The sequence below is a fragment of the Magnolia sinica genome, chromosome 3 (assembly GCF_029962835.1).
Source record: "Magnolia sinica isolate HGM2019 chromosome 3, MsV1, whole genome shotgun sequence".
NCBI classification, from domain to species: Eukaryota; Viridiplantae; Streptophyta; class Magnoliopsida; order Magnoliales; family Magnoliaceae; genus Magnolia; species Magnolia sinica.
The window spans coordinates 102,957,202-102,968,774 of record NC_080575.1 but is presented as its reverse complement, the minus strand read 5'-3'; the positions used below and the strand labels follow the sequence as shown (position 1 = coordinate 102,968,774).

The 11,573-nt window shown below is 41.3% G+C and overlaps 1 protein-coding gene across 2 annotated transcripts in view; it reads left to right on the top strand.

Moving 5' to 3' along the window:
* Positions 1-4,824: 4,824 nt before the first annotated feature.
* The window catches only part of LOC131240481 (uncharacterized), a 32,744-nt gene continuing 25,995 nt past the window's right edge, over positions 4,825-11,573 (top strand). Inside the window, exons 1-4 of one of the 2 annotated variants that reach the window (XM_058238738.1) lie at positions 4,825-5,257; positions 11,030-11,110; positions 11,196-11,284; positions 11,386-11,460. In XM_058238738.1, coding sequence (XP_058094721.1) covers positions 5,135-5,257; positions 11,030-11,110; positions 11,196-11,284; positions 11,386-11,460 — 368 coding nt within the window. In that variant the 5' untranslated portion in view covers positions 4,825-5,134. The remainder of the gene's footprint in view (positions 5,258-11,029; positions 11,111-11,195; positions 11,285-11,385; positions 11,461-11,573) is intronic. The other variant, XM_058238737.1, reaches the window with a different exon arrangement.

Below are 11,573 nucleotides of genomic sequence, written 5' to 3'. Positions count from 1 at the left end.
TCTAGGCCCATCTTCGTTATGAACACCATCCATCCCATATAACATGTTTAGTTCCATGATTCATGATCATATGCATCATACGTATGCTTGATATGAGAAATGACTGATCATTGCATATGCCTTCTGGCAGATTGTTTAGGAGCTCCCTGATAGGGGGTGTTGCCCTACATGAGAGCACGATACGCGCAGGACTGCTGCATGACTGGATAGTGTGATTCATACATTCGCATTGTATGATATGGTATTGTACGCCCTAGCGACATCAGGGCCGTAGCCTCCACAGGCGTATCGTGGTTGGCAGGATTGGATACTGAAAATCTTGTTCTATATGGGGTGCTATAGATATCCTTGGGTGAAAGTCCCTAAACCCTTATGGTAACAAGAGGTTGCTCCAACGTCTAGACCGAGTGGGTGCATGAGCGCCGAGTGCCGATTACCAGACGGTTGCGCTTTCCACTGTGTCGTGGTCGGTTGGAAGGGAGTGCGGCCTTACCCGCCCGAGAGGAGGGGGCAAAACTAGGCTGAGTCTGACCAGCTCGAGGAATGGGTCCGCTATTGATGAGCCGAGCCCAACATTGGCAGGCGGATAGTGAGGTCTTTTCCACTCACCTTATTGCGCGCGATGGGGCGGCAATCTGGCTTGGAGTGTACTGGACCCCGGTGATATTTCAGATTTTTAGCTGTATTGATATATGGACTTAGATGAGGATTTATATGCAAGATTTGCATTTCGCATTGCATGGCCTTGGTATGGCCGACATCATTCATGCTTTGCACCGCATGGCCTTGGTACGGCTATGGTATTCTTGGCTTTCATCAGCATGTTCCGCATTACTCTGATACTGCATAACTGCATTACCACCTTGAGCACACACTTTCACCACCCTCTAAGCTTTCTATAAGCTTATATACGACCGTTGCGTGCAGGTGACGTTGGATCTTAGCAGCGCTGAGGCTTGAGCACGTGGCAGATCATTTTGAAGTTTTGTTCATCATTATTGTATTTCCCTTTATGCTCATTGTACTTGTAAAGTTTTTGATCATAATGGAAATGTGATGGAGTTTTTTGTTGTTGTTTGTGGGTTATGCCTTTGGTTATGCTTATTACGAATCAAACTGATATTGAAAAAAATCCTCCTCGTAGCATCTCAGGATCGGAACTTGGCAAATGGGCACTGAGAGCTGAGAATGGGGTTCTACGGAGGTTGTCGATGCCGGATTCGGCGATCGAAAATTTTATGAGCCCGATTCCCGAGTTTGGGGTGTGACAGATGCGACCCTCGATCTTACCAAGGAGACGAGGGCACTTGAAGTTGAGGCCGCCCATGGACCAGTGAGTAGAGCTGGGCATCGGACCGATGATTAAAAATTCAACTGGAAAAGATCTTCCAATCGGGATCTTGGACCATCCGATTTAGCATGTATTTATACAATATGACCCATCCATGTTAGGGCCTAACAAACATACTATCTAGATCTCTCACGGGCGTCCTGGAGATTGCTAATAGGGGAGATGACATGATAAGATGGGAAGAACCGGAATTTGGTAAATTCATCTCTCCATGGGACACATGGCAAGGTAATGCAACGATCTAATTCATCCATGTACCTGCATCAGGATGGATGGCTTAAGTTTCAAATATGAAACTAGAAGATAATCTTACTTGTTATTTTTTCTACAGTTCATCCCACTACAAATATGACCGTTAACTTGTCATGTTTTCCACTGTTACTTTAATGGACACAGGTGAGATGGACCATGTTGTCTAATAAGTGTAATTTTTGAGAAATCATCCATCCGTGATAGGACCCTGCATTTGAGTGGACCAGATTTGTAAATCACCTTATCACGTGTCCGTCAGAGAGATGGGTCTACCACCCACCTTTATCATCTCCCGATTGTAGAGAGTGTGTGGGTAGAATTCGGAGTCAATGGGCGTGAACAGGGAATGGTATGGTACAGTTTCTCTTTGAAAAGAATCTTATAAATAAAAGTAGGAGGGCTATTCGCGCGAGTAGAGACTGAAGATGAAATCCACGACCCATGTCCCAACACCGCAGGTGTGTGAAAGATCTGGTTCATTCATCAGATACAGGACAATCTGTAAATTCTAGTTTTAACAAGTTAGGCCAGACCAGCTATCAGAAAGGATATACTTTTATGAGAAGAAATATGACCAACGGTAAATATATGAGGTAAAAATATGGCCCATATCATGAGTGGATATTATTGATTTTCGAGAGAAGGAACTATAAGGTGGGCCCTACCCGATGTGGCGTTCAGATCATAGGTGCATATGCCAAGTTCATGCGTGTGCCGCGCATTGACACTTCAATAAGTAAAATGAGGAAACATGAAATTAAGATGGAACCATCTCACCTGACGAAGCGCCTCCATCTCTCAGGCGTGCGCCTGCGAGGACAGCCTGTAAATAGCCATTCTTCAATCAATGCCTTGCTACGACTCTCTCTCTCTCTCTCTCTCTCTCTCTCTCTCTCTCTCTCTCTCTTTCTTCCGTACATAGCTATACACCATTTTTTTCAATATATATCTTTCTCCAATAGAGAAATCCCGTGAAGCTCCGAAACCCAACAGTAGCTAGCTTACCCTACATGCGTGACATCCAAACGCTCCTTTCCCTCTTAAATCCCCTTTCCATTGAGTTTAATGTCATGTGTAGAAGCGAGGCCTGGGGAAGGCTGCTCCATAGAACTTGCCTGGTTTCAATACAACTACTATCCCTATCTTTTTCCCTTACTTTCTTCTTCAATAGAAAGGGGAGAGACAAATATAGAGAGAGAGAGAGAGATAGAGAGAGAGAGTTGATGGACTTATGTATACATTGGGCGGGGTTTTTTCTTTGTGCCAAACGACTGGGCGAGAAAACTTGATCGAGAAAAAGAATTTTGCAAAATAGAGGTATTTACATACCGGGTCGGGTCGGGTCGAGTCGGACTATTTTGGTCTAGGTTTTCAGATCGGTTCTGTCCGGATACACTACTATCCGAACCCGATCCGAAAAATGATCGGATCTGGATGGACAGACTCGATGAGGGCTGATCTAAGCCGTCGGTTCTGTTCAGAATGATATCGAGTCGGGTCTGATCAGGTCGGATCCACTGGATCGGGTCCAACATGCCCACCTCTATCCAAACCATTTACAGGCTACTACTAAGATTAACTATAAGCACAAAAATTGTTATAATACAAAACTTTTGTCACCAGACATTCAATCCCCACTATTTTGTATGGTATGCCCCAAGTGAGTTCCGTTAAACCTTATTTTTAAAATCTTATCTTACATTGATTTGCCAAAACAGATTAACAGAGAGGATTTCGCACGGACATCTCTATGGGCCTACAGCCCAAACACAGGAATATGTCTGTGCGGGAGTCACAGGAAATCCACTTCCCCAGCTGTATCGGGCCCACTGTGTTGTGTGTACGAAATCCACTCCTTCCATCAGGGTCTTCAGCTCATATTACTACGGGACCCAAAACCAACCAGATCGAATATTTAAGTGGGCCACGCCACAAGAAACGGCTGACCACTAAAACCTCATTGGGGCACAGTAGTTTGGGATTAGCCTGATATTTATGTTGTCCCTTCATCCTCAGTGGGAATCATATGTCGAAGAAGCATCATGGTTAGCCCATGATGGTTCATATCCACTACTTTCAGTGGTGTGGCCCACTTGGGTCTTGTATCTGCTTTATTTTTGGACTCTCATCCTAATATAAGCTGGAGTTCCTGATGGACGGGTGAACTTCACACGCACATGACAGTGGGCCACACAGGGCTTTGTGCTGCACGAACTCAGTTGAAGGAAACTGGCGTCCATCTCCATCTGTCCTGAATGAACGGATGCGGATTAGGCACTACCCCTGCCCTCCAGTTCTACACAGGCTGGGGCAGTGAGGAGCCCACCTTACTGTACGGGTTTATCCACACCTTCCATTCTTTTTGCCATATCATTTTTAGGCAGATCCAATAATCAAGTGGACCACAAAACTGAGATTTCACACCCACCACTCAAAACTTATTGGGAGCCGCACAAGTTTTGAATCAAGCTGATATTTGTGTTTTCCTTTGGTCGTTAGATTTCAAATAAACGTCATGATTGGACATAGTAATGTTTCGACGGTGGGTTTCATTATCACCACTGCTTCAAATGGTGTGGTTCATTTGAGTCTTGGATTTACCTCATTTTTGGATTTGTCCTTTAAAATGATATGGAAAAATGGATGGACGGTGTTGATAAAGCCATATATCACGGTGGGCCCCTCAGAGCCACAGCATGTGCGGAGCTAGGATGGGTCGTACGCAATCCACGTCCTGATTGAACGATGACCCATTAACGCAGGTACACATCAGCGGGTACGTAGTCGACACCCCCCACCACAGTACTTTAACCCCTATGCCGTCGATGAGTTTGCATTCTATGCATAGCTACGTGTGGCCCACTTATAGAGATGGTCCAATGATCAAAACTATCTGAGTTTATGGCACTAGTCTAGACGGTCGACACTAAGAAAATTACAGATGAACCGGTGACACCTCTGGAAGACTTCATCTCAACGTATTGAAATTCATCCTCAAAATCAATCGGTGAAAGATCTATTTCAGATTAATATATGAACTAGATGTATTAATTAAGCACTGATCGAAATATAGTCGGTTCTGATCATCAATTTCATCGCTACATATGGGCCCATGTAGGCGACGAATGCTGGTTTGCTGAATCGCGACACAGAAAAGCGAACTCCTGATACACATCCCTTTCTTTTTTAGTCGTGGGTTTTGCTGCCTTTTCTATTTTTTTTTTTGTTTTGTTTTTGTGTGTGCAGAAATGTGCCCTAATCCACAAACCCTCTTAATTTGTTTTCCCCTCTGTTAAAAAAATAAAGGAAAGAAAAATAAATAAAAAATAAAAAGAATAAAAGGAGGAGGAGAGGTTTTAGCTGGCTAGGGTTTTAGAGATCTCTGTAATTTCTATTTCTTTCATCTTCTCTCGCCACTCTTTCCAATCCGACTGCAAATACAAGAAGAAGAAGAAGAAGAAGCAGCAGCAGCAGCGCTGAAAGAAGAAAGAGAAATCCAGTTATCAGAAATCGAAGAGGAGAGAGAAAGGAATGGACAGATATCAGAGAGTGGAGAAGCCGAGGCCGGAAACTGCGATTAATGAGAACGAGATCCGAATCACCACACAAGGCCTCATTAGGAATTACATCAGCTATGCTACCTCCCTCCTTCAGGCATCTCTCTCTCTCTCTCTCCCCCTCTCTCCCCGTCGCTCTTGTAGTGTAGAGATCTGGTTTTCTTAGATTGTCCTCTCTCTCTCTCTCTATCTATTTGTTAAAATTTTCTTCCCATGATTGGGTATAGATAGGTTAATCGAATATCTATGTATGTATATGTTACTGGATTCATACTTGCAAGAATTCAAGCTTTCTCGCTCTTTTTTGTGTGTGTTTGTGTGTGTGTGTACGTTCATAGACATGGTGTGATCAGTGCTTTACCGCCATTAAAATGTTAGGCATAAGTTTATAATCATAATTTCTCAAACATGCACTGCTCTTGGAGAAGCATGAGTTATTGTGCTCCTAGTTGCAGCAGGGCATTTGGACAGTCAATCAACCAACCCGGTCTGTCAATTAGGTCTAGCATGCTTTTCTCTTTTGAATAGGGAAAAGAAAAAATGTCGGAGTCAGGTGTCACACCCAGCCCACTGCATTGAAGTTTTGCAATCTAGCACACGTTTTATAGGTTTCCATGCAGAAATCACACCGGTTGGGAGATTATAAAAATTCAATCAATGGCCTGTAAATTGGGTGGTTAAGATTATTTATAGAAAGTGCATCAAACGGATAATTTGAATAATCTATCTGTTGGGTCTCATCATGGATCTCTTTTCGTTCTAAAGAGTAACTTTTATCAGATGAACCTAACTAGCCTGCCCATGGCTTTCAAATTGGTGGCTATAAAAAGAAGGCCAACCTACAGACGGATCAAATTATCTAATTGGTGTGATTTTTGCATGGTGGCCAATGAAAACGTGCTGGATCAATTGGGCAGAAAAGATCAATTGATTGGACTGTCCAGGTCTCTGTGCAACTAGAAACCCTATAAACAATGCAAGGGTAGCATTGGATTAATCCATTTTAATATGGGTGGTTCTCTTCCGTCCGTTAAATATGCTATTTCATTAAGAAAATATAAGTATTTAGTGCTATGCTGCATTGGATCAATCCTCTTCTTTAACGTGGGCAGTTATCTTCCATCTGATAAATATATGCTATTTCGTTCCACAAATATATGTTGTGTCTATGAGTCGTAGTAAATAGCCTTAGCTATCTGATTTGTGTTAGTATATGGAAAATGCCTGTCTCTGTTTCTGTTTGCATTCTCCCATCGTAACAAGGGCCATCTTGCTTCCTTTATTATTGTGTCATCTATGGTCTTCTAATGTCTGCCTTGAGAGGATTTATGCATTGCTGTCAGGACATGGATATTCTGTAATTCTATGTACAGAACAAGACATGGTCCAATGAGTAGTGTCTTTCCCTGTTCTTTGTATGTATGTGTGTGTATCCAGAATAATATTTACAAGGTGCAGTTCATTGGGATATTGTATATGGACCCCATAAAAAAGCATCATTGGCATATTGAGTTAGGTAGGCAATGGGCATATCCATGGTTTGCCGATGGTATTCAAATCACGGTGTGTTGTAATGACCGTTTCATAAAGATAATAGTGGCAACCGTTACATGTTACGGGGTCTTAATAGCTGTTATGGAAAAAAAATAACCCTTAATTGCCGTTAACGCCCCCATAAAGGCCGTTAAGGGGTAGATACAGGTTTTTCATTTTTTCTTTTTCAATAAAAAAAGAGACCGTTATGACCCGTATGGTGGTGGTCGTTACGGCCACCATTACCATTACGGAATACCTTGATTCAAATGCTTGCTTTTGGACTTTCAACTAGGTACTTTTGTTTATCTGGGGTCCCACCCTTTTTTCTCTCCCTTTTTTTTTGGAATGGTTATCTAGGGTCCAACCATGTACGTTCTTTAGAATGAGATCTCATGAAGAACTATAACAATTCTCACTAGACACAAATTTGCAATGGCTCTGACAACTTGCAAGATAAGGTAGAACAAAGTTGATGAATGAATCCAATTTTGCGGTAGAAGATGAGAACAATTGGAAATAACAATGAGCTTCTAAGTCCAATTTTGGTTGTAAATGCCAGCACATCATAAACCTTGTAAACAGGGGCATAATCTGGTGAAATATGGAGAAGAGTAATAAATCACAACCAATTCCTAGAAGCAGGCCACCAAGGAGGATTGAGATCTTGAAATATCAAGGTTACTGCTGATGCAGGACCTTAAGGTTGGAGTGATAGAGAATATTCAAGAGGAAAAAAAAAGGTTAGAAACCACCCTTAGCCTTAGGATTAGGGAATTGTGAAGGGCACATGAGTTAATGTTAGATCAAATGCATAAAACAAGTTAAGATGTTAAGATGGAATATGAACCAAATAGTAGAGGGGGCCTTTCGATCTCAAAAAGAGCTGCGAGCCAACAACTGACTCAATGTTGTAACGTGAAACGTGGGATTTAGGCTTTGTATTTAAGCTCGTGTAAGTTGATCCTGCTTTGGATCCTAGGAATGTTGGTGTATTGAGTCTAAATAAAATGCTGGTATTATGTTTTGTTGTCACCTTGTTTTGTGTTGTGGTTAAGGAATTGTTTGTGGGAGCTGCAAGTGCTCGATTGGATTGATTCAGGGGTGCCTTTCGTCTATTTCCCTTATCTTGCACCTGGGGAACTATTTTCTTCAATTGCCTAAACAAAACTCTTTATCTGAGGGTAACTATTTGCTCTCATTGAACAATTTATGGATGAAAACAAATTTTTCAGCATCTTTCAAGGACTTGGTGGAACCTACCGAGCATAAGGGTCTGCTGAAACTGTTCATGTCTATTAGTTTCTTCTTTGCGGTGCTCCTCAAGGACTCAGTTACTACTGTGAGATTTTCATTTTAGTCCAGTAACTTCAGTAATGATCGATACTGTTGTGGGAAGTTCCTTGAGGCTGGGTTGTGGACATTGTGTTATGTTTCTCTTCCTAAGAGGATCATTTTCTGCAAGACTCCAGTCATAAATCCTTTGATTTAGATCTCTACTCTTGGTCTTGAAAGAAAGTACAAAATGGCCAAAAGGCTAGGTGTTGGGTTTTCCTTTTTGAGTGACAATAATGGAATTTTAGAATATGACCTCCATTGAATGATTTTCTTGTGTGTTTGGAGAACACTAAGCCCTTGGAGAAAGGACTTTGCAAGAGTTCCCATAACTTAAATCTTCAGTCTGCTTACCCAAATGTGAAGTTAAAGACTACCCTATCTGGCATTTGGATGCCGCACCCTCCTTGTCCAACTTGTTCCTTTTCTAGCTATTTTTATTGGCATGGATGTCTTCTCCGATTGGCACTACTAAAAGTCAGGTACCTACACAAACCACACCCTAACAGGTTCTGCTCTTCAAAGTTTGTGCTGAGTTGGAGTTTTTCTTCTTTTTGATCAGTTACATAAATTTTATTAATGAGAAAGAAGAGACTGCATGCATTCTACAACAAAGGGAGGCTATGCCCAAACTTCAATGATAAATGCTATCCCCAAGATGCAAGGCTAACCTAAGGACCCTTCCCTAGCAAGGGACCCACCTTGGATTATGAGTATGATGGCTTTATTTTGGGAATGGAGATGGTTTATGGACACATCTCAGTGGATTGTATTAAGCCCGCATTTGCTGGTGGCAGTACAGGTAATCCTAGCCTGCGTGTGATATGAGAAGGTTCGTGATTCACTCTGCCCCTTGGCAGATGCTATGAGAAGTTAGACTCTGAATGAAAAAAGAAAAGGTAGAAAAGGTGTCTATGAATCAATGCTTTTCAAAGTGGCAATTTAGAAGATTCCTGCAACTATACCCTGGCCAGCATTACTTAAGCTGCCATGGGAGCCTGTTGCTGGTATTGAAGATGGTAAACCCAATGACAAAGATTTGGATAAGTGTTGTTGGATTGCATTTGTAAAATACATATATGCTATTTTTCTATAAGCCTACAACATTCTAAAGTTGGTGAACTTGTATTGATTTCTGATACGAGATGATAATGACCACTCATACCCAGTGTTCGAAATATCGATACTATCGGCCGATATATCGGCCGATATTATCGGTATTGGGCCCTAGCGAGACGAAACTCCTCCGACAACCCCCGGAAGATACCGAAAATCCAAAACTTCTGATATCGGCCGATATTATCGTCGATTATTATCCGAAAAAAATGAAAAAAGAAAAGAAAAGAAAAAAGAAAAACTTTTAATGGTAGATTTCGGTACCTGTAAAGAAGATCGCTTGATCGGAAGCTGTGTTTGATGGGCCATTTGAATCGAAGCCTCTGATTTGGAGAGATTTGGCCGCGAAATCCGCCGAAATTGTCGAAATAGTCGGGATTTGGGAGAGATTTTAGGGTTCCGGCGTCCGGAACCCTCTCTGCTTAGAAAAAAAAGGGCCCCGAGCCCTTTTGCAGAAGAAGCGGACGGGTGGTGCATCGCACGTCACCGACGTGTTGACGTCACCAAGTTATGTGGGTCCCATCATGAGGTATATATTATATCCAAACCGTTCGTCCATTTGGCGAGCTCCTCGTAAGGCTTTATGCGAAAAATAAGACAGATCCAAAGATCAAGTGGACCACACTGTAAAAAAGCAGCGGGATATTGAACGTCCACCATTGAAACCCTTTTGGGGTCGCAAAAGTTTTGGATCGTATGATATTTGTTTTTCCTATTCATCAAGGGCTTTGTGACCTCATGAACAGATTGGATGGAAAACAAACATTATGGTGGACCCTACGAATGTTATAACGGTGAGAATCATTGTCCTCACTGCTATTTGTGGTGTGGTCCAATTGAGGGTTGGATGTCACTCATTTTTGGATTCGTGGTCTAAAATGATCTCTCCAAATGGATGAACGGTGTGGATATAATAAATACATTATTGGTGGGGCCATGTAACTATGATCTGCTTTGAACTGTTTGTACAACGTGTACTACGGAAGCGGATTGCGTACTGAGTAAACTGTGTGGGGTCCACTGTTATTTTTTTATTTTATCCACTCCGTTAATCCATGTTAAAAGATAATTTTATGGCTAGATACCAAAAATGAAGCAAATTAAAATCTCAACTGGACCACACCACAGGAAACATTTTGATTGAACCTTTACCATTGAAAATTTTTTGGAGGCCAAAGAAGTTTTGGATCAAGCTGATGTTTGTCGTTTCTCTTCATCCATGTCTTTGTCATCTTATGAACAGGTTGGATGACAAATAAAAATTACTTTGGACCCTAGGAAGGTTTCAACGGTGGAAATCATTATTTCACACTGTTTCCTGTGTAATGGTCCACTTGAGCTTTGGATTTACTTCAATTTTGTTATAAACCCTTAAAATTAGCAGCTTTGGATTTATAAATGGGATGCATCATATTTAATTATATTTACCTTAGTTTAATAAGATAACGCATAACTTGGTACCTTATACAAAGGAAATTTATTATGTGCACTTTTTTTTTGATATTTTATGATTTAAAAGTGTGCATTAAGGTCTTTTTAAATAATCCCCAAAGTTTTATAAAAAAATTCAACCATTTTGCTAATATTTCCCCATGTTTTCCAAAAAGTGCGATAAACTATGTGATACAAACGATATATCCCGTGCGATAACCGATACGTATCTGTATCCCAAGGGTGCGATACATTGTGCGATACCGATATTTCGAACACTGCTCATACCTTTTTAATTTGTGCTTCCTCTTGTGCAATATGGGTTTCTCCTTTCATGTTTGTTTGGTTCTTGTGATGCTGTATCAATTCGATGATTGGATTTTATTGCTTCTTGCAAATAAGACTGTACACGTTTTTGCCATTCTATCTATTAATCTGGTGGCACTCTATGCAGGAGAAACGGGTAAGAGAGATTGTTCTCAAGGCAATGGGCCAGGCAATCAGCAAGACAGTGGCCATTGCTGAAATTATAAAGGTCTGTTTTCTACTTTCATTATTTTTTTTTTCTTTTTGGGAACCTGATCAGACATCATGACCTATTTAACATTAAAAAAATGCAGAAGAGGATTCCTGGTTTGCATCAAGATACCACCATCAGTTCAACGAGCATAACTGATGTATGGGAACCCATAGAAGAGGGCCTAGTACCGTAAGTCTCCGACTTGATCTTCTTTCTTTCTTTTCTTAATAGTTCAAAGCATAAGCACAGTTTCTCATTTTTATTTCTACCAAACCATACGTTTCATGCAGTTTGGAGATGACTCGCCATGTTTCAATGATTTCAATCTCCTTGTCAACCAGAGAGCAAAACAAGAATTCTCCTGGGTAAATTCACACTCTTTGAAGCATGTCCATTGACTTGGATGGGCACAACTCACGAGGTTTACTTGATAGTGTTGTGGCAATATTTTAAAGAATTATAAGCTAATGGGAAATTT